Genomic DNA, 27,288 nt, shown 5'->3' with positions numbered 1-27,288 from the left:
AAGTTCTGAACGCCGCTGGAAAAGTGGGAACGCCTGGGCCTTTCTCGTTTGGTTTTTGCTTTTGTTTCCCGTACCTTTTTTAAGCGGAAAAATTCACAACCTGTAAGGAACGGCAGCGGCTCGCCCCGCGTCCTCTCCACGCCCAGCGGCAGGGCGCCCGTGACAACCTCTGAGCACCGCTGGGACGGGGCTTCGGACGAGCGCGGGGAGAACGGGCGGCGGCGCCGCTGGGGGTCGGGGAAGCCCTTCCGCGCCGCCGGCCGGGGACCCCCGGGGGCGCCGCCCGCAGGCCCCCCTCGCCCTCAGGCTGCGGCTCCCCGCCCGGCTCCCCCGGACCCGGACCCCGCGCGTCCCCGTCGCAGAGCCCGTCGAGTAGCAGCACGATCGGGCCCAGGGGGGAGTCGCCTCCCCGGCCCCGGGCCCCGCCGCGCCCGCCATCTTCTCCCGCCTCCGGCCGCCGCCCCGCGACCCGCGAGCCGCAAAGGCGTCGGCTGCGCCCGAGACCCCGGCGCCCGCCCGGCGCGAGCTGCGCGGACAGGCTGCGCGCGGCGCGGGGCCGCTCGGGGTCCCCGGGTGGCGGAGGCCGTCCCCGCCGCCCACGCGTGCCGATCACGGGCTCTGAAGTGCAATTTCTGCGCGTCTGACTGTGAAGCGCGAGATCGTGAACAAACGCGGTTGGGAGACTTTGCCTTGCACGTGGGGTACCCGGCCTTCCACGGGGCTGAACGTCTGGGGGCCGACGGACCTGAAGGGTCCTCTCAAACTAGGCCTACGGATGTATCGTCTAGGGCCTTCGTTCTGTTTTCATTCTCATATTTGTTAAAATTGCATAAGTGTATTCTGCGTTATTTGATCACTTCATAACTGGTATTGCTACACAATTTCAGTATCTACACCTGCAAGCGCGTTTCAGGCTGCTCATCTTCCAGGATAACGAGAAAAGTAGAGCCGGATTTTAAATGATGAAGGTGTTTTCACACACGAAATGAAGGCCAAACCCTTTTATTTTATGGAAAAAGTCTTCAGAAATCATGAGGGAAGCAAGTGCAGACAGCAGCACATTAAGTCAGTTACGTATCATCACCTGGGCAGTAGCTTACACAAGCCTCAATATGCTCAACAAAAATTAGCACACTGATCGACGCTATTGTTTAAAACTCAACTATGCTTTGCTTACCCAAGCGCCGTGCAGTAGACACCTAAGGAGCACTATGATCAAGCATGGAATCACAGGCTGGAAAAAACAGAGCCCAAGAAATAGCCTGGTTTGAGGGTCTTCAACCCTGGATTTCAATTCCCGCCGGTCTCTGACTCGCTGTGACCTGCCTCTCCCTCGGCCCGGTCTCACCTCCCGCACCCTCCTCCACAGTGAAACGGAGCTAAGCCATCTCAGGTTCCCTCTGTAGTTACTGTGATCACGTGAGAATCAAACAGGCAGTAAACATGGAGATGCTAATGAATCCTTCAATGAAGAAAATGATTGAAACAGACTGCAGCAGAAAGACTTTCAAAAACTGGGCTGAATTGAAACTGGAACAAAATCCAAGCAGTCTTTTCAGGTCTGTGGTCCACTGAATATCGGAGTCACCTAAATTGTTTGCTAAAAATGCAGGTTCCTGACCACCCAGATCTACTCAGAGCCCCCTGAAAATGGGACAGTGCATTTTATGACAGCAAAGTCATTGACTTAGAGAAGTTAAAAGTTCATCGGGGAAAAGTAATTTCCGTGTCAACAAAAACATCTGCTCAGGGAGAGTCTGAAGAGCCTCTGGAGGCCACCTCCGCCCTGAAAAAGCGAATGTCAGCTGCACCTGCTTTCGGGGAGCAGTTCTGACCTTAACGGCTGTGTTTTGCCAGATTAAAACGACCCCTCTTGTGCTGCGTTCCTGGAAATTGGCTGATGCTGCCCATACACAACTGAGGCACTGAGCAGTCACAGGGTCCTCTCTACGGCTCCCTCTGGTCTCCTCTCCAGGCTCTGCGCCCACCAGGAAAACCAGGGAGTGCCGGGGGCAACAGCGAGGTTAGGCCAGGGGTTAAAGCGACCCTCAGGGAACAAGGTGACATTCGTAGCACAAAGGCACTGAGTTCCGACACCCAGACACAGTTCACTCATTCAGTGGTGGAGGGAAAACAGGATCTGACTTGCCAGCTGCTGTCAGAGGACAGAGTAGGAAGCAGAACTGGCAGGTGTGGTCTCTTGTGCCTGAAACAGCTCGTGTCACACCAGAAAAGGGTCAGTCCTGAGGAAGTCTGAGTGACGTCACTGTAACGTTCTTTCATGTCTTGCCTCATATTGACCAAGCTTGCCTCTTCCTCTCCATCCAGGGCTTTACAAATAAGTGCTCGGTCCAAGGCTGCTCGGCTCGAGTCATCCTACAGGGAGGGGCCGTCCACATGCAGGAGGGAGACCTGTACGTAGACAGGTCTCCCAGGGCTGACCCGGAGTGTCGTCCCATTGAAAAGGCTGTCGGGAATGAATTGGCAGAACTGGCAGATGACCCAGTTCGTGCTCAGAAAGCCTGAGGCACAGGCAAGCAAATTCTAACTATCTTCATTAGCAGGATGACCCTGGTCAACTGTCTCCTAGGTCTGTACTTAATTCACTTCAAAGTAGTAATTATCACCACCGCATTAGTGATGTTTCAATTTTATATCTATACAATGCCCTTATTCTGTGGGACTTGAATATTCTCCCCTCAACTTCATCTCAATATTTTCACCTTTCTCTCCTCTGCTTTGTGGCAATATCTTAATCCATTTTTACGGTGCGGCATACCTAACAAAGGGAAAGAGCCTTTAACTAGAATCACGTAAAGAACCAGAAAAAGCTGTGAGACTCACGATCAGAGACTGTCACCGCTCCTTGCTTCATCCCCCCCCACCTCCACACCGCAGCTTATCACCATGTACAAAAACGATTTGGATTTCCAGAGCAAACCTTTGTTTGAATTCTTGGGAAGAGCAAATCAAAGAAACAGGACACTAGGCTCTGACTCAGGGCAGCACACACAGCACACACTGGAAGTCTGGGAGTCGGAGATTGACACCCCAGCTCTAACAATACGAGTTGGGCGACTTTAGACAAATAAATTATCTTCTCTGAATCTTGGTTTCTGTACCTGTACAGCTGTAAAGCCTAGCTCACATGGTTCTTAAAATTAAAAAATTCATATACAGTGCTTATGTTAGTGCTTGACAAGAGTAAGCCCTCCAATGTCAGCTATTAATAGTTATCACCCACTGAGGAAGTAGAGGCAGCTAAGAGAACATTCCAGATCATCTGAGCTTTGGCAACAGAGCAGACCAGTGTGAAAGGATGAAAGGACAGCATGACCTCAAGTCAGAAGACTTAACTCAAGGCTTTCAGAAAGTTCTCATCAGGAAAATAGGGGCAAATCTTACCTTACTTCTCTCTTGGGGTTGTTGTGAGGAACAAGATCTATGATGTAAATGAAGTACCTCATAAATGGAAAGCACAATACAAATGTTAGAATCTATGTTACTGATTACCAAGGGCTCACTGACTCTGGTGCCCAAGCCAGACATTCAAACAGAAAAACTGGAGACATGTGTTCAAGGTGTGCAGGCTCCTAACTCCCCAAGAATAGCAGTCAGAATTAATATTTCCTGTAAACACAGGTAGATTTAAGTTACAACAAACCTGGAAATCAAAAAGGCACGATACCTGTTAGTTCAAGGAAAGGAAATCTTGGCACATAACACCTCTAAAAACCAAAATCAGTCAAAGGGAGAAATAAAAGTTTAAAATCCGTTTATTGCTTATCAAACTGCAGTCCAGGCCATCTCTCTCTCCTGCTCCAGCAGCAGCAAAACCACTTCTCCCCCGACCTCTCAGGTACAGATAAGCCCTCCGTTGCCCAGGTAATTACCCATTGATATGGATATGACCTCTCCACCCCTGAGGAAATATGCAAATGCACTAAAGCCATACTTCTTTCCACCTCTGAACCCTGTTGATATGCAGATGTACCAAAGCCAGGCAAGATTCTGGAAATGTTACAATCTTACCCACAGTGACCTTTCTCAAAAGTCTCAGGCCTTTGAGTCCTATCATAGGCTCCAACATTGTTTGAACAGATCCCTGGCTATCTTGCCAGAAACAGCTCAAGAAAAACCCTTTAAGTGTTAGTGAGAAAGCAAGGTACACAGTGCTACTGAAATTGTGAGGTGTAATTTACACTGAAAATGTTCGGAAATAAGATTGCCCCTAAACAGACAGTATTAAGAGTAAAAACAAAGCAAATGCCAGAACAGTGTATGTACCTTCTTAACATCTGTGAAGAACAGAATGCGCACACAGATGCTTGCAGAGGGACACTCATGACTAATTAATCACACCGGTCGATTATGGGAAGGTAACTGGGTACCTGGGGAATGGAACGGAAGTGAGATTTTTTTCAGTGTCTGTCATATCCATTTGTCCTTTTATTTGTCCTTACTGTTAGCCTGGAGGAAGGAAAAACAAGGACATGCAAACAGAACAGAGAGATGCCATAGGGGGAGAACAGGCCAGACCCCAAGGTCCATGCCTTATACGGAAAGGGGACAGCTCTTCCTGAATTCCATCCTTCTGATGCTAACTGAGACCCGGATGTCAGCCTCCTCCCTCTTGGAAGGAAAAAAAGTTTCTAGTTGTCTATTATGTCACCTGTAGCCGATCATACCTCTCCACGCCCCCTGGGATAGCCTGCCCGCTCCTCCCCCTCCTAGCCCCTTATAAGCCCCGCCTCCCTGACCAGGTGTGACCTCCCCAGCCTGTGACACCCAGACGGCGGAACATCACCCGGGAGAGGCGCTCACATAAACTGCCCGGCCCTTTGTTGCCTCTCTTCGCCTGCTTATTTCAGCTAAAATTTATCTTACACTTACTATTAACTGCAGATCACTTGAATTTTACCCATTTTTCTGCTTTTTCCTTCTTCAAGACCCAATCCAGGATACCACAGTGCATTTAGGCTTTTTGAATTCTGAACCATGGGAGTTATTACGCATTCAAACCAACCTTGGTTATCACACTGTGGACTGGACTCTGACTCTGCCTGTCTGGCCTTTCCAGGGCATCCACAGATGTGTATAATAGCCCTACTGTGCCCAACGGTGGCATCCAGGTCTCCTTTGTCTCCCTTATCTTTGTAAACCCTTATCACCATGCCTTGCGCTACGCCCAGCCGGCCTGAGTAGTAGCTTTCAGCACCCAGGCAACTGTGCCAGGATTCCAACGAAACAGAGGTTTGATTTAGCAAGGGCAGGAAGTACTTACAATATTCCTGATCCCCTGAAAGATTTTCTCGGTGGTATCCACTGAAGATGGTACTCTTTCCCACTCCCTTTTCTGATTTGCCCAGCAGAACTGCTAGGAGAAAGGTCAAAGGAGTAAGAAAGAAGCAGTGCCAAGACCCCCTGCACATGGCTCTCATATCTCAGCAAGAATTCAGATGGGACTGTAATTAGAAACTGGAATTTCCACTCAGTTCTAGGATATAGATCCCTTTCTGATCTAGCTGTATTTTTAAAATCAGCTAGGGGGCCCATGTTCTTGAAGAGCCCCTGAAAGAGTGAATGTGTTGTCTGCACACTCTTACTGAACTAGGACAACCTCTAGGCTGTGGTTACAAGAGGCCAAGTAAGTAGAGGTAAAAACAGTGAGACAAGGTTGACTAGATCCTGTTCTGTCTACCTATCTAATCATTCCAGATAGCTCAATAGTGTCTAAAAAAGGAGATCAAGGACTGTGGACTTCAAAGAAGTCACAAAGTAGGGAGTATAAAGTTCTGGTTAAGAGAGAGGTTCTGCAGTCAGACAGACTGCTTGGGTTGAATCCCAGGTCTGCTACCTCAGTGACCTTGGACAAGACATTTAATATCTGAGTGTCAGCACACTTGTCTTCAAACAGAGGACAGTGAGAATCATCGACCTCATATGTTATAGTAAGCGTTGTGAAGAAAAAGCAATTTGCCAGGTAGTGAATAGTTAATAAATGTTATTAGCTATAATTCATATTATTTCTCCATAAAACAAATTCTGACCATCCAGAGGGTGTAAGGAAACAAAACAACACAGAACAAATGCATTCCCCATAGAGTTCTAAGATTGAGTTCAATGGAGTGTCTATCCGGTGTTACACACTTAGGGGTGGGGCTCTCCTTCTGCAGCAAAGGGCTGACCTTGTCTGTCCCTCAAGGCCTGAAGCTGCCTATGTGGGCACCTCACACTTTTCAAATGCAAATTCTACTTCCTTCTTCAAATGTTTGCTTTTCACCCCATGACCCATTCGTGAGGAGCGAAGATATTCTAAGGCTCTCGCTCTGCCTGACGGGGGCTCAGTCCCTGCTACATGCTGTCACCTTCCCTTGGGCTGCTGTGCCGTGGGACGTGGGACGTGGGTCGTCGGCCCCCGGTGGAGGGGAGGGCCCTGGACACTCATATATCCTTTGGGGCACCTTCGCTATTGATAAATTAGCAGAAGCGAAGTTAAGACTGTACTATGATGTGGTTTCCCCATGTTTGGAACTTTGAAAATGGGCAAATGGCTGGCAATTGCGCCTAAAAGAAGCTGATTTCCTCTCACAATGAAACACAGATCTTTCTTTACCTGTGAACAGCGTCAAGGTTGTGTTAAACTGAAGTTAACCGCAGGAGTTGATGGGTCATTTACGGGCCAGGGCGGCGCTGCTGTGACAGACGGCCTGTCCCCCATGAACTGTGGGCATAGTTTTCTCCAGAACATTCTTGCAGTTACAGCAATGTGTGGAAACAGACTCTGAAGAAATAAATACAACTCGGACATTTCAATTTACACTGGAATTCAGATTCCCGGAGGGAAAGGAGTTCGGGAATCCTTGGCGAGGGCAGGCTGCCCCCTCCGCGGTCCCGCAGGCCAGGGGGCCGCCCTCGGTTTGCACAAACAGCAACGGCGACGCTAGCGGCAAAACAAAAACAAAGCCAAAAGAGCATGGCGACAAATGTAAACTTCGTGCTATTTTTTAGAGTATCTCCAGTGATCAGAGGCTGTGGAAAGACTTACAGAAAAAGTCCCAAGGAGGGGAGGGAGGCCTGAGCCTAGAATACTCCTAAGACCCTTTCATAAACGCAGCGCTGCAAAACCTGCCTCCCTGTCTGCGGAACTTCACTGGCAGGAAAAAATGGAGCCACGTCATGGGAAGCGCCAGGGAGACTCGGAGACACGTCGTCAAGAGGGACAAGGAAGAGGCGAGACCGTCCCTGCATGCAAGATGCGCGGTGACCACGCCGGGCCGCCTCCCCAGGACGCGCCCGACCTTTGCCCCCGGTTCGCGGGGCGTGGCCGCAGGGGCCAAGGGGCCGCCCCGGGGCTGGTCCCGCTCGGACCCGGCTTGGCGCTCAAGGCGGGCCCCCCAACTAGCCTCCCGGGCGGGGCGCCCCACCACGTTCCCCTCGGACAGCCAGGGGCCCCTGCCCGGGGAGGCCGCCGGCGCTGGCCAGCGGGGCTTGACCTGGAAGCCCCTCAAACTCTCCCACCAGATGGGTAAGTGGGCACTCGAGTGGGCCTGAAATCGCCGAAAAGCCACCACTTCTTTTTTTCAGACGTTATCATTCAAATGTACTGAAACAGGAGGATCAATGGGAAGAGAAGTATAGTAAATTATTAACATCCATTAGTGTGCCTCAGCGCACTGTGCACGCACCGCTTCCCAGAAAGCAGGACCCAGAGAACACGGCAGGCAGGTAGATAAGGGTTGAGAGGCCACAAGAAGTAGAGAAAAGGGTCCAGGGAGGGCCGGAGGCCTGGGCAGCCTGGGGCTGTGACTGGGAAAGGACACCGGACTTCTGGCCTACTTAGTTATCTCTGCTCTTTGATGTGACCGCTTGCCTTCCAGTCTCTACCAGCAGCAGCAGGGGACATTGGGAAAAAACCACTAAGTAGTTTTTAAAAACATTGATGCCTACACTCATCTTGGGTCCCTCACTCAGACTTCCTGGGGAGAAAGGGGCAGGTGTCAAGCCAATCAAGGCAATTGTGTAAAGGGTGCCACGTGATTCCCTCACGGGGTGGCTGAGCACCCCGGCTCTGTAAGTCACCATGCCCTCCAGCACGCAGCGTGGTGCTGCTGAGGCAGCCAGCAAGCAGACCATCCTTCTCGCTTGGCAACTTGGGATTTGAGGGAAAATGGCAAATTACAGGCCAGTGGTACCAGCTGTCAAATACTGGCTCCGAGGCGAATGAAGGTCAAAGAGAACCTTGTAAGGAAGAAAATAGCTGGAATCCATGGTGTAGGCCCCCCAAAACCCTTGTTTTAACTCACACAATCTTTTAGCTGTTAGGACCACCAAGTCAATTGTTCATACTTTTATCTCCAGCCACATAAAGGCAGAACCAGCAGCCCAGAAACTAGAAGCAAAAAAAAAAAAAAAAAAAAAAAACTTTATCACCTTTAAATAGTTTATGTAAAGATTCACCCAAATCATTTTTTTTTAATGCGCATACTCAGGTAAAATATTACTTACCCCAATTGTTAATCACCAGCTATTTATTCTAAAAAGCTACAATAGGATTTTCTGATTTGTCACTACAATTTTGTAATTCATTTCTTCTCTGAATTTACTTTTCATTTATCAAATCTGTTGGTTAGTTTGTTTCAATGTCTATATTGAACTTCACAGCTGAGGGGCCAGAAGTACTTTCAGTTGTATCAGTCCTTGAATCACAGAATTTGTGTGACCCACTGCCAGGACATCTTGCCATCAGATTGCATTTCCGGCAGGGCAGGTAGCCGGTGGGATCCAGCACACGGGCAGGAGAGGTTCTGCCCCAAATCAGACAGTCCCTGCATTAAGTCTGACCTTCCAAAATCAAGTATAATGTAAATGCTCAACAAAGGTGCCCAATCTCTGTCTTCAGAAGGTGCTCTGCTGTGAGTGGAAGCCTGTGAATTCCTAAAGTACACATTTCTGTCTTCCAAACTGCCCTGTGAGGACATCAAACTGAAAGCAGCAGCTGTGTGTCAGCGGGAGGGCCCTTCCCCTCTGCCCTCGTCACTGTCAGCAAACTCGAGCAGTACCCAGTGTTCAGGGACTGCTGCCGAGCACAAGGCGTACCCAGAGGGGCGGCAGGTCTTTGCCCCTAGACGTACCAACAGTGTTTCTGAGAGACAGGTTTATAAGGGTTACATGGTAAGGTTCTATGCCACTAATAAAGACACTAGGGGCTCAAGAAAGGAAGCGATCACAGGGGCGTGAAGTCTGGAGAGGAGGGAGACTCAAGCTGGCTCTAAAAGAGCAACAAATAGAGGGGATGACCTGGACAGGGGAAGAGAAATGAACTGAGACTGAGGACATCTCCTTCCTGTAATTATATCAATAAAGCAACCTTCTCTAAGACAAATTGGGAGAAATAAACCAAATTTCGTGGGTATTCTGGGTGAAAACTGATGGTATAAAACCAGAGGGCTACTAAAGGTGCAAGGTATAGGAATGATGTCAGGCATTTATTCACAGTAGAGCTTTACTGCTCTGGACAACTCCTGACAAAGAGGGAAGTCACTGAAATGTCAGATGTTACCACATTTGCACTCTTGTAAGTACTAAAACTCTCACAGTCCAGAGATTCTTGATGCAAAACCGTTAAGACTAACCGAGAAACTCTCTTGTAGGCACAACATTGACATACTGAGTGATTCCTACAGTAATTCCTACTGTGACAAAACTCAAGGTCAGGGGGCTTCCCAAAGGCTTCGTCCTGGAGTTTTCGGAATAAACTCTGGGCTACTTGGCCTGCAGAAGGCGGGTCTGCCCACTGAAAGGCAAGGGTCGGAAGGAGTTGGCTCCTTCAGCTTCCCATGTCCACCACAGATTTAAAAGCCAGAACAGCAAGAGAAAATACCACCTTACGGAAAGGAAAATCAAACTGCCAAGATTTATTTAACTTTTTCTTTTACAGAAAATACAAACATGTAATGGAAAGAAGGGCATGTGAAATAGTGTGCACAGATCAAAAACGCAGAAGAATTGGACAATGCAATTGCTCCAACACACCACACTGCCTCCCGATCTCACGTGAGGCGCCGATCACGTGGCTATGTGCGCTGGAGACACAGAAGGCGATGTCCGTTTAGACCGAAACACCAGAAAGGCCCTGAGACTCCACAATGCCATATGGAAGTCTGATCTTTCTGTTGGAAAGAATTTAACACTGAGCACACGTCTGCCAACCCGTTCGCCCAGGCACTGAATGCAGGAGCCTAAGGCTGAACTGACATATGAGCTTTAATATTCTTGTGGAGGCAAAGAATGAATTGGGCCTCTTTTCCCTCTTCAGAGAAAGGAAAGTTAACTAAATTAAAGGCAAAGCTGTCTGACATTGGATAGAAGACAGCAAGATCACAGTGAATTCTTTTTTCAATAAATCTCATGAGACACAAGACACAGCAAAGGGTCTCCAGTCAGTGCTTTGCCCAGATGGTTGCTCCAGACCTGATGCTCTGCGATCACACGGGTTTTCAAGGTTCTTTCCCAGAACCCCAACCTAGGAAAAATGACCCACATAAACACATGGTTGGGATCAAGACCCACCTTGATTGAAAACAAAGAATCTGTTTCTAAACTTGAATTCAGTAATAGTATGTGCTTCAATTTTCTGTGATGATCCTAAGGGATTAAAATGACCAGTCTTCTTTCCTAAGAGATGACACCTAGCAGGTAGCCAGTGACCTTTGGTTAATGGATGCCAGCTACGCAGTCTGGCAAGGAATGGGACTCGGTGTCATTAAGATCTGGTGTCTGGATAGGGCTGCTCAAGATCTATAGATCAGAGCTCGGGCATCACCCATTACACACACTCCCTTCGTCAGCCATAATCAAAGCTTATTACCAATCATCTGTAGTCCTTCTTTCTTAATACTCAACCATCTATGGAGAAACAAGTGCCTTACTTTATCCTTACAGTGAGCAGAGCGGTCGGCTCATGCTGGACACCCGTTCTCTGGAGAAGACGTGCTACTCTGACCAGGAATTTTGAAACTCTTCCAGAGAAAGCTAAAATTCCCTGTGTTGCTCAGATGAAGATTTTTAACTGTGTTTATATAGTATCACATGAAAACCAGCTTCACAACAAAAAGCATTCACTTTTATATCCCTTACCTATAGCATCTGGCACTGTATATGAAATTTACTGCGCTCCCACTAAAGATAGACAGAGAGCAGAGGAAACGAGAACCAGGTTTTAGAAGTGGCAGGAACGGTCATTCCCAAGGAACTGCGGACCAGCCATGACCTTTTTGTGCTGTTACAGTAAGTTCTTCGTCAAAAAGCTTTTTGTTTAAACATGCAAGATGACAAAATAAACTGGCATCATATCACTCATTAGAAAAAGGCCACTCATCACAGATCCCTACTGCTAGACTCTAACCTCTGCAAAAAGTAGAAGCCTTAGCCACTGTGAAGGACTGTATGTCATTCCTGAAGGGCATTTCACTGAGCATCCTCTGACCTGTAGTCAGACTACACAGGCCAGTATCTGCCTCGGAAAATAGTGATCAAGTTTTGAGAATTGAATGCCTGCAGTCTTCAAAGCAGCAAACGGGAGCTGTCTGTCTTCACCCTCCAGTCGCCGCCCTATGCTGATCCGTTGCCTCCCGGTGCTTCAGTCCCGCTGAAGACATCCCACTAGAGGGGATCACCGAGGAGGCTTCCATAAGGAAACATCTCTTCCCTTATGGCGTTACTCCTCTCTTGGGATCAGTTCCTACTGAAAAGCCCTTCTCTTTGAAAAATGAAAGATGAAAACTTTGAAAAGCAGACTCATCCTATTTGCAGATAACAGACACAAGTACCCTAAGGGGATGAGGCCAGTATACTGTGACCTGAGACTGACAACGGGACCCTGCATGGCTGACAGGAGAATGACTTCCCAGCGTGAGCGCCCCCTCCCTGCTGCAGGCTGGGCAGCATCGCGGAGCGCCGCTGAGACGGCCTAACCAACAGGCAGGCTGGGGGCTCTGACACGCAGACACACAGATAACATTCTTCCTTAAAATGGAAAGGCACATTACCAATCAGGTCTCTGGCCAACGTCACCACCCTTCCAAGTGATGCTTTCCCATCGAGAGGATGTCTGGGAAAGCACCAGATGGGAGGTTAGACAGCCTAGGTTCTAGGCCTGCTCTGCCACTTACTGGCATGTGACCTCGGGCAGCCCACTTCACCTCCCCGTAGTCTCAGTTTCTTCATCTGTAAAATGGGGACAAAACTACTTGCTTTGTCTACCTAATGCTGTGATGGTGAGAATCAAAAGAGATAATGTCAAAGTCTTTGCAAACTATGAAACACTATACACAAAGGTAAACTAACAGTATATACTTACAAAGCTTGCTAGGTCCTCACCACTGCCCATCTGACTAGTGCCCCATGCAGGATCGGCTTTGCAACAGACAGACTCAAAAACAGGTGCTATAAACATATACTTGTCTTTTTCACTAGGGCTGTAAAAAAAGGGAAATTCTTAATCTCCTCAGAAATAGCTTCAGAATACATCACTAAAAAATGCCAATATCATCCAAATCTACCAACTGACAGCATTAACTTTCTCCTGTATAGCTGTGGTCTGGCCTGTTGATACTTTTACATGGGTCGTCAATTCAAGAAATAGCATGCTAACACTTAAAACAAACAAAAATGCCACATAATCACAGTTTGTTGTAAAGGAAACAAGAGACATCTTATATAATGAAATCAGGTCACAGTCCCTCAGATGGCTGCCTTTTTCCTGAGGCACCTCCAGGACCGTCCTAGTCCTGGGAGAGCTTTAGGGAACCTCAGCCTTGCTGGAGGTGAAAGGGACTCGCAGTTGGCAGCTACGCTGTGCTCATCCTCGCACTACCATCTGCACTGTGGGGTCTGCAAGGAGCTGCCCAAAAGCTTTGGAGGAGAAGCACATATGTGCAAAGAGAGGCTTGCCGGTCCTCAGACGCCAGCCTGAGTATGGACAGCAGCTCAACACAGCGCCCAGTTCAGCATTTTCCGTTCTTCTTGTAAGCTGGTTCTGCTCTTCTCCGGTCGACTAGACAACTGACCAGAACAAGGGTATCTACCTGGACTGTAGGGCCTTCTTCGGCCTAGCTGCAAAAAGTTTACATGCAGAACAGAGACACAGGCAGGAAGTGAGTTAGACCAGGTCAAAGCACCCCAGATGCCAGTGTTTGAGTCGGACAGCCTTTATTACAAATGCCACACGTGAAGCCTGGGAGTCCCATTGGTGGAGTCCCTAGTTAACAGGATGGTTGTCCTTCAGGGCCACCGGCATGATGCTAACCTCCACCTTTCTTCCTGACTTGCTTTGGTTTCCGGGGTTTGAGGATGGTGTAGTTTGCATACACTGTATACTGATCTGACAGGAAGGGGACGTAGAATGCCCGCAGCAGTTTTGAAGATCTGAAAAACAAGGGGAATAAACAAGACAAGCTAGAATTTTGTCATTTGACAGAATTTCCTAATGGTATAAGGAGTGATTAGAGGAAGCCAACTGAGTGCCATAATGAGGATCCTATTTTATATAAACAGCACAGAAAAATCTGTTATTTAGCTACTCGATCAAAAAAGGTTTAACCAAGACCAAGTGCCGGTTACCCACATCACAAAGACAGACTCCCTGACAATCACAGCACATCTCTAGGAAGAGTTCTAGGTCTTTGTGTGCATTCAAATACACCACAGAGAAGTCCCAGGCCAAGCAGAGGGCTGCTATGACTGAAATCAATTCTTAACACCCAAATGGTTTCTGCATCTAAGAAACTGTTAAGAGACGCCAAATGCTCCAATATTCCTGACTCTGGCTCCTTCTCCTAGAGAGGTGTTCCGGGCTTCTTGTGCGTAGTGCTCCCGTAACACCTAAGTCTACATAAACTCACGTACTGACATGTTCCTGGCAGGTTGTGATATATCTACTTGTTACTAAATATTAGAAACAGATGAAAATCTGAATTTCTCATGAGCTATACCTCACATCTATTGAACACTTAGTATTGGTCAAGTGCTTACAATTTTAAAGACATTATTTAATCCGTCCAATAACCCTGCGAGGGAAACAGTATTACTATCCCTACTTAACAGATGGGAAACTGAGGCTTCAGAGATTAAGTAACTTTCTCAGGGTCGCACATTGAGGGGCAGGGGCCTCACTCAAACCCAGGTCTAATCCATACTCTTAGCCACTCTGGTCTGTCCTGCATTCCAGCAACAGGCTAACAGGATTCATTACTTCCTAGAAAAAGCAGCAGTGACAGCTTCAAATTCCATACGAAGTATTCCTCTTGACTGTGACTTCTGTTGGCCCAGTTACTCAGCCTGAATGAGGCAGCTGAAGGGTATTCCATTGCCAGTCCTTTTCCAAACTCTAAACTTGTAAATGTCATGTCAACGTGGCGTTTGTACTGGCAGGCTACCCCTGGCCTTGGCAGGCTGCTGCAAGACCTGCTCCCAGTGACATCGTGCTTGGCACACACACCTCCTAGATTCCTCCCAGCTGGGATGCTGGCAATGCTCTGTGCCCAACAGAGACGCACTTCACCTCACAGCTCAAGGGCTCTGACAGAGGGAAGAGCTTCAGGGAGGAACCACAAGACAAGGCAGGGCTCCTGCGAACCAAAGGAGCAGGAGGACGAAGCACCTCCCTCAGTCAAAAAGACATTGATTTATTCTTTGTTTCCATGCAGCTCACACAAGGGGAGGTCAGAACATAAAGCTATCAGCCTGCACAACCCCTGCAAGTCTAAGTGAGGGGAAGAAAGGCTAAAGCTACTCACGTAGGTTGTTTCCATTCTAAGTGACTCCACAATAAAAGCTTCATTAATACAGTTAATACATATTTCTAGTCAACTCAGTCCTTGCTGTTACATTAGGTCTACTGGACCAATTTTGGTTTTTGACTTTCTTTTAACTATTTGGGAGGGTTGCTATTTCATTTTTTCTTAAACCAAAAAGAACAAGTTAGCCTGAACTCTTCATTTCTAACACTATAGTTGCTGCTCTAGATTAATTTCTTTGCCATCAACAGCTTTAATTTGTTAAGAATGACTGGAGCCTTTTAATTGTTATATTCTACTGTTGCTGGAAAAAGGGAAATCAAGTTGTTTTTTTAGCCTTTGTGAGAAAAAGCAGTTGAACATTAGAACAGCATATGTGTATAGACATTCATACAGATGGAAACAAAGACCAGACTGGATCAAAATTAAAACCATAGCCTATCAGACTCGTATACAATGTCTGTAATAATGTAAAATGCCAGGGGGTTGCCCGAGGGAAGCACACGCAGCCTAATTTAGGAAGATGAAAAATCTGTGCCTCTGTCATGGAAACTGAAGTGCTTCACTCCAGCTGAGAACAACTGAGAACGTCACTCCAGCAATGCGAGGAAGAAACAGATGTGGACAAAGCAATCGCCTAAACAGCATGATTAGCTGACTGCTCAGAATGTTTTCTGATTCAGTTTCCAGCCCTGCTTATCAGGCCTCGGGAGCATTCTGCTGGGGAGATTTGAATCTGCTCTTGTGGACTGACGTCGGTGATGTCGCCTGCTCAACAAGCACAATGGAAATGCTGGGTCCATTTTTCATTTTAAAAAGAAAACATCCTAGTACTGAGGTTTTCTCTTATTTTTATCCATCCATCCATCCATCCATCCACTCAGTATTAATACCCAGTGTCACTGCAGCCTAAGCTCACTGCCAGTTCTCTTTTTTAACCTAGTTCCTCCTTTTCTGCTTTGTCTGTCTCCCAGTCACTCTCCTGCACTTCGTTCACAGTGACAGACTTTCTAAAAGCTTCAGCACACAACTGGCCCTTCACAGCAGTGTTCCATTCTTAAGAGAATCTCAGAATTCCCTCAGGACTTTATCTTAGCCATGGTCAACCTACAGGCCCCCATCAAGCAACTGAAGAAAAAAAGCCAGCAGACAGCATGCAGACTGCTCCCCGATGCTCCGGGGTGGGGGGTGGGGTGGGGTGGTGACAGTACTCCAGTGTCAGTCACGCAGAGGGGACTTTTGTCTGTTTCCCAAAAAGAGAAACAGACACATGAGCTCCACGCTGTCCACTAGACAGGACAGGACTTTGTCTGCTATGCCTCCAGCTTTTAAAACAGGGCCATAGAAATACTCTCCTATGAATGAATGAATAATTATTCCGTGACTTTTAAATCTTGAGTATCTAGTTTACCTCCCTCATTTCTGGCAATGTACGAGGAAAAGGAGATACCAAAAACATTATGAAGCTCTTCCTTCTCTTTTCCCAAACAGTCTGGTCCTAATGCCTTCAGGGGAGCAGAGCAAAGGAGGAGCGTACACGGGGCAGGGGGGGCGGGGGACACAGGCGCCCGTATTACCAAAGGAAAGATCAACAAGAAAGGTCAAGTAACTTCTCCAGGTGTCAGTTCACACAGAATCTGCTGAATCACCATTACCCCTGTGACCAGATGACACTGTTTTCAGCAGGCATGTTCAAGATCCTTGATATTCGATGGATACATTCACAGTTTTGACCACTTGGTACGGCTTCCAAAGATGCAAACTATGTAATGATTTGGAAGTTTGCTGAGGTACAGCCTGGAACCACAGATTGCAAGACTGGTGAGCAAGTGAATCGTTTAACTGATGCATAGCCCTGACCAATCATCTGACACAGACCATAACCTCTTGACCAGTCACCTTTACCCAATGTTCAGAATGAGGGAACTGAGAAAGAATCGGTATTAGGCAACTGGCCATTCTCTGACCTTCAGTCTCACCGCGGTTGCCGGGGAAATGCTCTTCAGTCTGTCTTCCACCTGAAGGCACTATATACCCCATCCACCATTCCCGTGGAGAGGACACTAAACAGTGTTCAAGACAGTGTTGTCCCTGCTCTTGGGACCCTCAGGGGGCTACTGCTATGTGACAGATAGTATGTACCACTGGAGGCCACATCAGATAATGATCCTGGCAAGCTTTACATAGAGGAAATAAACAATGAGTATCCAGCTGACCCTTGAACAGGTTGAGGTGGGGGTTAGGGGTGCCGACCTCCCCCTGCACCCCTGTGCAATCACAGATATGCATGTAACTTCTGACTCCCCAAAAACTTAACTACTAATAGCCTACTGTTGACCAGGAGCTTTACTGATAACATGAACAGCTGATTAACACACATTTTGTATATGATATGTATTATATACTGTATTCTTACAACAGAGTAAGCTAGAGAAAGAAAAGTTGTTAGACAATCCTAAGGAAGAGAAAATACATTTATAGGACTGCACAGTGTTCAGTGGAAAATATCCATGTGTAAGTGGACCTATGGAGTTCAAACCCAAATTATTCAAGGATCAACTGTACTTCAAAATAACTTAACAATCTTTTCTTTTTTCCTTATTTTTATCAGCCTAACAAAACAATTTTTTCTCTCAAATAATAGATCTGAGATGACTGACAGGCTTTCTGTTTCCCTTAGTGCCAACTGGGATGTTCAAAGTGGCCACACGCTCGTGGCTGAGCAGGGGCTAAGAGCTCAGCTCCGTGCTAACGCCTCGGTCCTCCTTCCTGCAGGCCTCCTCTCTCCACGGGGCCTTTGAATTTCCTTCAAGCGTGGTGCCTGGGTTCTAAGAAGGAGAACTCTAAGAGACAGGAAATAGAACCAACCAGCCCCTCAACAATCTTTACTTTACCAAATAAGGACGTCAGAAGCCTTCAGAAGAAATCCTTATTTCACCTTTTATTCTTTTTCTTTTTAGTCTGGCATAAATCCAGTTTTAAGAATGTGAAATACATCAAATAACTATTATTTCCTGACACCCTAACACATGCTAGGAGCTAGAGAGGATGAACTTACAAGGGCCCCTGCCGACAGCAGCCGGCCGGTCTGCGCAGACCACGAGCAGTGCCCGCCCCGAGCCCTGCCCGCACTCTCCGAGCTGCCGGGCCTCTGGAGCGCAGGCCTGGAGCACAGACACCTGTACACAGTCTCTTTCTAGAGAACGAGTTTCACAACAATGGAAAGCGTACTCTCTGAGACTCAGAAAAACAAAATAGGTGTATTCTTCTTAAAATATCAGCAGATCTCAATGACGAAGCAGTTGAAGAAAAATGCACGAAACACCAACCTGTTGTTTCGAAGCCCAATCTAGCCGGGGCTCACTATTAGGTGGGGGGTCTCAGGAAAGGAGGCTTGTGTGGAGAAGAAAAAAAAATAAAGGCCAAAAACTGATAAAACAAGGTATAAGAAACTACAGAGGCAAACGAACTCTCGTCTCTCCCTCACAGCCCCTTAGTATTCCAGGCCTAGATCGCGGAGCTGGGGGCACCACCACGGCTGACACTGGGAAAGGACAACAGCCCGTCAACGGCCGGCTAGCGGGGGGACTAGCGCCGCCCCCAGCACGTGAGCGCCAGCGGAAGCACGTCCGACTCTGCCCTGGGTGCCGTTCCTCCTTCCCCCCTGGGCAAGACACTGCAGATGGAAGCGGCCTGCTGGACGCTTTTGGGCACCATATGTCTCCTCTGCAAGTTTTTTTTTTTAATTCCCAGAATTATCCAATTTGGATGAAGAATGGCATCAAAAGAGCTGTGATAGCTTTAAAACATGTCCATAAATTATTTGATGCTCTTCCCATCACCAGGGAAAGTCTGATTCCTCTCCCCTTGCATGTGGCTGTCCGAGTGGCTTGCTCTCAATCAACAGAACAAGCCATGAGTGACCCTGTGTGAATCCCAAGGCTGGTCACAAAATACGATGTAGCTCTTGGGATACTGGCTCTTGGAAGGCAGACACCATCTGGGAGGAAGTGCAGGCCACATGGAGAAGCCACAGGAGGCGTTTGGCCCAACAGCCCCAGCTGAGATCTGGCCAACAGCCACACCCAGGGTTACAGGTATGAGCCTCTGCGATGCCTCCAGTCCCACACACCTTCCGATGGCCAAGCATGTGAGGACGCTCACTAGCTGAAGAACTCCTGGGAGTTGAGCCAACCCCAGAACCATGAAAGAAAAAGTAAGTGGTTCCGTCCTTATATACGCTACATTTGGGGTTCCATGTTACACAGCAATAACTAGAACAAGAACTTCCAACTAATTTGCCCATTAGTAATTTCCCCGATGGCCACCCTACTGTCTTCCAGAAAAAACAGCTCTGCTTAATGCTGAGGTCAGGCTCTGGGGACGCAATGGCTGCCATCAACCACACAACCATAGGACCAAAATGGATACAGGTGCCACAGACCTCAGGCTTCACAGCTATAGACGTGCAGCGCCAGGCACTCAGGCCACCGAGGAGCCTGTGCTGGGTGCACAGGCAGCAGGCGTCACCAGCACTGTCCCCATCTGGCTGTCACAGGGGTCCTCTGACTGGAAAAGGCCCCTCCTGCCAGACCCACTCAAGTGTCAGCTTCCGACCCCTTGTTTGCCTCTCCTCGTCACCTATGATTATTAAACGTGCAGGGCTTTGAAATCCTGCCCTATTTAAATCTCCCCAAATTACCTCAACTCCCTAATCAGGCAAGCCGCAAATCCAGTTAGCTGAGGCGAATATGCTCCAAAACAGGGAAGAACAAAATCTTACGACCCAAAACACACATGAGTGCAAAGCAAGCCTGGCCAAAGGGGCCTGTGATGGAGGAAAGAGTGGCTTGTTCAACAGTGGCAGGGCCTCCCCACCTATTTCTAAAGCTACACCCTGGAGAGCCACTTCCCACTAGGCCCCTACAGCCCGGCGTTCTCACCGCACTCTGGCCCCACCGTTTACTCTCCCTGGACCCCTCTCTGGGAATCTCAGAGCAGGCATTACATCCACCCGCTGGTGGAGCTATTTTATACAAGTAGCAATTATATCATGCTTCAAAGAAAGAAAAAAAAACCCTCTTATTTTAGAAAGTATATGAGATGGCCACAGAGTAACAAATGTGTCTAGTTTAAAAAGTGTTATTAACTAGCTTAGACCCTATATCCTGGGAGTTTGATAATCTTTACAAAATCAGCCAGTCACAGACATGGCGAATTCAAGGAGAGGAAGCGGCAGCTACAGGCCCAGCTATATACAGGCAAGGAAGACTAGAAAATGGCTAAGATCTCATGCTTGGATCCTCTCTCAGATTCATGGGATCTGGGGTCTCTAGTCCTCTGATACAGCAGAGAAGTAGCCTAGTAGGAAAACAACGGATGGGCCTTGTTTGCACCTCCCAGATGGGTGAACAACATATGTGCAGCCCTACTGAGTCCTCTGATAGTCCAACAGAAAAGGCCTTGTTAATCTTCCAACAATTTTAACAGAAAACAAGCCTCTTTGCATATGTGGAGATATTTAAAATTCCTAAATTTGTACCAGTCACAACACTGTCCTGATAATACTAAGGTTGCATCCCCTGGAGCTCAGTCTCCCTGACGCACACTCGGAGCGCGCCAGCCTTTCACGTGCCTGTCCTGTCCTCACTGTCCTGGCTGCTTCCCTGTCAGGCAGCTGAGAACTACTCTAGGCCACACCACCAAGGAACGTCAGCGACGTGAGTGAGCAGTGGACTATGGGTCAATCCACATGGTAAACACGGACTCTGGGGCAAAGAAACTCTTCCCATATGCTCCATTTCCTCATCTGCTTTCTGGGACAAGCCCCTGGTTTCTGGTCACAAGAAAGCAGGATGACCATGTGTCTCCAATTGTCCAGGAGAGGCCCCTTTTACTTTCAAAAGCACCCTGCTTGGAACGACAGCTTATAGATGACTTTACCTAAAAGCAAATTAAAATCAGTCCAAGGGGTAAATCAAGCTTTTCGTTACTGACCTCAGGGCCCCCGTACACTGGGCTTCTCTCTACCTTCCACGTGGGCCCCTGATCTCCTCCCTGAACTAGTAAAGTGATTCAATACTTAACCACCACACAGAGCCTCCTTCTCCCTCAGGCCTCGGCTCAAGCGCCACTCCCCTCGGGAAGGCTGCTCAGGGACCTCCAGGCGCCCCAGATCCCTCCTTGCCGGAGGTTCTAGCACACAACCTGGCACCTCCTATGGTCTCAATACTATTTTCAATTTGTTTTTGTTCATGTAACACAAAAGTTGTAAATTACTCAAGGGTAAAATCTGTGTCTAAATACTTCTTTTAATCCCCTTAAATAATCTATCTCTGTGACAAGGACATAACAGCCACGCTATACATATGTTCTGACTTCCAAACCTGCCTAACCAGCTCACTCAGGACATAACAGTAAGGCCCCAGGTGTCTCTCGCTGCTGACTTCTGTACCGAACCCTATGCTTCTCTGACGTGCCTAACACAGGTTGTAATTATATTAGGATTTGTATGCTCATTTGTTTAATGCCAGCCTCCCCATATAACGTAAGGTCCAAGAGGACAGGGAGTTTGTGTGGACTATTCAGGACTATATATCAAAGAGCTATCACGGGGCCTGGTGGTGTTCAAAAAACATCTGCTGATTGAATGGATGTCACATGGGTCAGACAAAGGGTTAATGGAAAAAAGAAAAAATGAACTCGAAGTGAGCTATAAAGAAAACAGACTTCAGTTTTAGGGACTTAAACACTTAAGAAATTAACCTGCTTACATTTCTAAAAAGATCAGGTGGTGCCATGTCATAGGCTTATTAAAACCTCCTCCTTTCCTCAGGAAAACCTAGAGAATGGTTAGACCTGCAGCCCCATCTGATGTAGGGTCTCAGACATGAGTGCCCACTACATGCACATGGCACCACTACTTACCACCGCTAAATAAATTGCTAAAGCATAAAAATCATTGCCACAAAAAGAATGGAAAAAAGAAAAAATGAATTCAAAGTGAGCTATAAAAAAAACAGCCCCAGTGAACAAGTGCGAAGGCATTCCAGGATCGAGCTACCAAGGGCGTTTCATGCACCACCTCAGAGGGTAGCTCTCAGGCACAGGGCTCCTGGAAGGACTGTCTAACTCAACCGACCGTCAGCACCACGCCAGGGCACGGGGCTGATAGTTATAAAGGGGCTCTGGCAAACTGGGCTGTAGGGTCCCGCTGTTTTTGCAGTTATATCAATACATACTAGGAAACACTCAGGAAAAGTAAATGTTAATAAAATTACCATGATTTTGGAACCCTAGGCAGCTTGCTAGTTAATTGAAAATCCTGACATTTACATAATGCTTTAGAATTCAAAAACACTTCATATTTCCACTCTCATTTAATCCTTACAACACTCTGATAAAGTAGATAAAATATTCTCTCTGGTTTACTGAATTGGAATTTGGGAATCAGAGAGGAACAGCCGGCAGGAACCAGGGATCAGAGGCGCCCACTTCACTATGTTCTGCACACCTTCACGTGAATCGCACCGCTTCAGTTCTGAAACCAACAGATTGCATTCTTTCCCATATGGTCACAAAAAGAATGAGTTTATGGGAAATGAGGACAATTTATGCAAATGAAAAACATGTGAAGGCATTCCTCCATCACCTTTTCCTTCCCTCCATGCACTAGCGATGTGCCGGGAGGGTGAAGGGAAACGAAGCAGCAGAGGAGCAACAGGAGAAACAGGATGCACAGTGAGATGAGCTTAGAGCGAGACCTCTCCGCAAGTGCCGCTCAACTTGCTGAAGCTTCCGGTCAGGGAACAGCAGAGCTGTGAACACAGTCACAACAGTGACTAGCGCACACTTTCAACGCAGCAAAGGAAAATGTTAAAAGTCTGATAAAGGCCACTGGAGAAAGTCATGGGCTTCCAGGATCTCAAATTTGGCCTGACATCTCTGAAACAATGCTTCTCTTGAGTTCTTTGCAGTTGAGTTCACCCCCTAATTACCTCGCATCTACAACCCTCCCTACCCAACTTAAGGCCGTGACCAACCACTGTGTCACTTCCCTGCATTAGCACTCCAGCCCCTTGCCCCTTTCATGCTGAACTTTTTAGCTAAAACCCAACCTTGCACACAAAGATGTGCACAGGAATGTTCGTGGCAGCATGATTCACAGCAGCCAAAAAGTGGAAGTGACCCAAATGTCCATCAACAGCTGAAGGGATAAACAAAATGGGTATATCCATAAAACAGAACAGAATTCAGCAACAAAAGGATGACTATTGGTATGTGCCATACCATGAATGAACTGCAAAAGCATGCTAAGTAAGACAGGCCAGACACAGAACCTCACATACTATGATTCCATTTATATGAAGAGTTCACAGAAGGAAAATCTGTAGAAAGGGAAACTAAACAAGTGGTTCTCTGGAGCTGGGAGTGGGAATTATGATGATGGTTGCACAACTTGGCAAATTTACCAATAAATATTGAATTATACACTAAAATTATACAGTAAATTTTATGGTTTACAAACACCAAACTCTGCTTAAATTCATCAGTTTTGTGATTCAACGGTGTGGCTATATAAGCTGGAAATCAAAGGCAACCACACTGGCCCCATCTGCCTGCAGAGGGTCCTGTCTTCCCATCATTCTGCTTTTCTCCAGTTCCTTCTGTCTCCTGCTCCCAATTATTTCAGCCGAAACAGGACCAAGAAAGCTGGGAGGGTCTCCCTCTGCCTATAGGCAGCAAAGCAGACCCTACGGTCGGGCCTACTGGGCAATCTGCAGGCTGCGTTGCCAGCTTGGGGGATGGAGCATCTGGGGTTCCCGAGAGTTCCCAATCTGTTGGCCGGGTGCGGGCTGGGGAGGTATTGTCCACCGGCCCTTTCTCCTGAGCAGAGAGCTCTGTGCAAACCTCGCCCCTCTGGCACCCCTCCTGCTGCTGGGAAGCCTTTCAGACTGCCAGCCCTGCTTCTGTCTTGGGGGTGCAGCAGAGCACGTCTGTTCCCCACAAGTGGCTGGGATCTCAGCCTCCCCAGTGCTCTACCCGTCTCTGTTGTCCGGCCCCACCAATCACCAAGGCACCACGCAATGTGGGCTCACGCTCCCAGAGCGGATCTCCAGCTCCACGTGTGCAGCCACCCTTGGCCCCCACTCTCCCCCTGCTCTATTCCTCTTCCTCCTGCCTGTGGGCTGGGGTGCGGGGATGGCTTGGGTCCCACCGATCTTGGCTTTGCCACTTCACCCTTTTCTGTGAGGTCTTCTCTTCTTCCCCAGATGTAGGTTATCGGTTCTGCAGTCTTCAGGCTGTTTTCGGGTCTAGTTGTATTTGCTGTGTTTTCCTGCTCTATGTGATTTTGGGAGGAGGTTTCGGCCTTGCCTTCCTACTCCACCATCTTTTTCCCCGGAATACATACCCCTTACTTTTCTTGCATCTCCTCTCACCTAACTCACTGGCCTTGCTCCGGCAATTTTTTCCTTTCTCCTGACAGTTTTTTGGCTCTGCGAGATCTTTTCCATCAGTATACAAACATGACTGCTATCTGCTCATCTTAAAAAATAAAAGAGGAACAGTTTGGGGTGATGAAGAAGTTTTAGAAACCGGTCATGGTATTCTCATCAAAAAAAGAAATGGTATGTAACGTGATAAAGGTGTTAGCTAACACTACTGTAGTAATCATATTGCCAGTATTTACATGTATCAAATCAACAAGTTGTGCACTTTAAACTTACACAATATTATGTGTCAATTCTATCTCATTAAAGAAAGATAATGGCAATGGTTGTACAATACTGTAAAGGTAATTACTGCCACTGAATTGTACACTGAAAATGGTTAAAATGGCAAGTTTAATGTTCTGTATGTGCTCTAACAATAAAAAAGTTTATTTAAAGGACAGAACTCTTATCTAGTCATCACTTTCCCTACACCACCACCAGGTAGAGCCCCATTTCTCTGCTTCCCTTACAAACAAACTCTTCAGAAGACATGTCTATATTTGCCAATTTTTGTCCTAATATTTTTGCTTTGCCCCTCTCATCTCTTCAGTCCCTGCGCTCCCACCACTCCACCAAAATTTCTATTATTTCCTGCTGAATCCAAGGGACAGCTGTTACTCTTCATCTTACTTCATTAGCAGCTTCTGACCGCTTCCTCCTCCTGAAGACATTTTCTTCCCTGCTTCTGAGTCCAAGACCACCTCTCAAGGCCTGGTTATCTGCCTTTTGCCCCCTGCCAAACCTCTTGTCAGGACTCTGCTCACCAGGCCTCCCTGAACTTCCTCAACTTCACTGTCTGACTACATGGTCTCTGCCCACAGACCACCTGACTCCTCTGACTCCCCTCACCTCACTGCTCCTTCATTTGAATGTCCTGACTCCCCCTCTATCATTAATTCTGAGGCCTTTCTGAAGAGCCAACCCAGCCCTGTTCTATTTGGTCTCTCTACTTAGGATCTCTGGGTATAACCTGCTCCATCCCTGACAGTGAGGTAAGTCCAAAACAATAGATATGCACTTCTAGCCCCTTAAAGGACACAGTCAATCTTCCTAACAGTGTTAGTGTACTCTCAGTAAGACAGCTGAAGTTGGTTGACAAAAATAATACATGTCAAACTCTTATTTGCATTTTCTTCAGTGGATGTTTTACTTATTCTTTTACTTGGATGATACCAGAATATACTTTGCATTCTGGTGCCTAAAAAAAGGAGAGTACTCTTTTAGATTTTTCAGAAAAGTGGACAAGAACAGGTCTGTTTGAAAATAAAATGATGGCTACCCGAGTCAGCACAAAACTGGAAGTTACCCGATCCTAGACTCCAATTTTTGCCCTTACTAGTCCTACTACATCTCTTAGGATTGAAGCCACATACATACCTAGAAGCATCAAGGAATGGTCTGTAGGCCAAGCTGAGCCATTCTTCTCTATTGGACGAGTATTTCGGCTCCTGGGGTGTCTCTTTCATGGTGTCCAAATCCACTAGATAATGGCACTTACTGATGTCAACCTGCAATGGAGAGAATCCAGCTCCTCATCAGTAATTAAAAAGTCCCTCAGGGTCAGGAACGTCACCTGCAATCTTACAAACCCCACAGGGTTTTAGAGGCACAGACATCCAACTCCTTGGATAACATTATCTGTGCCCTCTCCAAGCAGATAAGAGTATTGAGGGCCACAGAATTATTTAGGTTCCCTGTTGGTGGGACAGGGGAAGGACATGCACTCACCTAGCCAAATACATTTGCAAGCTTTGGGAGTTTTGACTCGAGTTTGGCTGTCAGGTTCAAAGACACTTGGAAAGCTAGCATGAGTCCACAATCTAATCAAAAAAAGTATCTTCTGCTCACCATTCCTCCCCTCCAATCTATCACCTTATTCAGAGACTGAGAGGCTGTGACTAACACAGATGCTTAAGTGCGAGGAAGCACTCTCTGCTGACAAAGCCATGTGAGCGTAGCCTATACGTCCCGTGTGTTACAGAAATATCATGCATTACCATCTCCTTCCAAATTCAACACAACTGACAGAGATTTTTGGATACTGTCCCTGCAGCAAAACATCAGTAAAACAGACATATCAGAACTGCAAGAGTGGAGAAGATTATGAAAAATATACAGTAACCATTAGCAAAAGTATAGTCCTCCAGCTGTTCACAGCAGGGGTACACCAGGGCACCACAGGTATTCGTAAGAGTTATGAATACGTTCCATTCAAAACCATGTTGGTGCCACACTTCTCACAAAGTTGATGAGTTCAATGGTCGGGTTGTCTGCAAGAGCTGTAGGGTACTTCTGTGGGTGAACCATCACTTCAAAGTATGATGACACTCATCTCATCTCAGAGCCATGAAAATACTTAACAGCCATAGGGAAAAATTCTTAAGCCTTTTAAATTTATAAAAAAGTTTTGACTTAAACAAAAAAAGATGATACACAAGTTTCTATGAGGTTAAATAAAAACCCAAAGATGGAAAACATCACTGCAATGTTGTGATTTATAATAAATATATATGCTGGCCTTTGTCCACAGTTCCTGGCTCATAGCTCCCAACACCCTGGCAATTTCCTTAGTGATTGAAGCAAAAGGAGCATTTTTTTGTTATAGTATTTGGTTTCTATGCCTCGGTTCCTAAAATCCCTTCAAAGCAATAAATGTGAAAGAAGTGTCTTATTATTCATTACAATCCCCTCTCGACCACAACTGAGATGATGTTAATGAGGTAACTTCTGAAAATCCCCTAAAGATGGTAGTGGGGATTGGTCAGCAGATGAACTAACCAAGTGATTAGGAAACTGGAACATTCAGCCCCATCCTGGACGCCTGGGAAAAGGGAAAATGGCTGGAGAGCACGTCAGTCGCCAGGGGTCAATGACTTCATCAGTCACGCCTGGGTAATGAAGCCTCCACAAAGCCCAAAAGGACTGGTTTTAGAGAGTTTCCAAGTTGGTGAACTCATGGAGACTCAGGAAGAATGGCACGCTCAGAGGGCCTGGAA

The 27,288-nt window shown here is 47.1% G+C and overlaps 1 protein-coding gene across 13 annotated transcripts in view; it reads right to left on the bottom strand.

Annotated features, from left to right (window-relative positions):
* Nucleotides 1-9,902: 9,902 nt before the first annotated feature.
* The window catches only part of ALG9 (ALG9 alpha-1,2-mannosyltransferase), an 83,599-nt gene continuing 66,213 nt past the window's right edge, over nucleotides 9,903-27,288 (bottom strand). For 10 of the 13 annotated variants that reach the window (XM_073239824.1, XM_073239827.1, XM_073239828.1 and 7 more), the window contains 2 exons: nucleotides 25,670-25,800; nucleotides 9,903-13,428 (listed from right to left, as the gene is read on the bottom strand). In XM_073239824.1, coding sequence (XP_073095925.1) covers nucleotides 13,305-13,428; nucleotides 25,670-25,800 — 255 coding nt within the window. In that variant the 3' untranslated portion in view covers nucleotides 9,903-13,304. Of the gene's footprint in view, nucleotides 13,429-18,127; nucleotides 24,345-25,669; nucleotides 25,801-27,288 lie in introns of all 13 variants that reach the window. The other 3 variants (XR_012132791.1, XR_012132789.1, XR_012132790.1) reach the window with 3 other exon arrangements.

The sequence above is a fragment of the Manis javanica genome, chromosome 6 (assembly GCF_040802235.1).
Source record: "Manis javanica isolate MJ-LG chromosome 6, MJ_LKY, whole genome shotgun sequence".
Lineage (NCBI taxonomy): Eukaryota > Metazoa > Chordata > Mammalia > Pholidota > Manidae > Manis > Manis javanica.
Note: the sequence above shows the minus strand (reverse complement) of the source record. Positions and strands in the feature narration are given on the sequence as shown.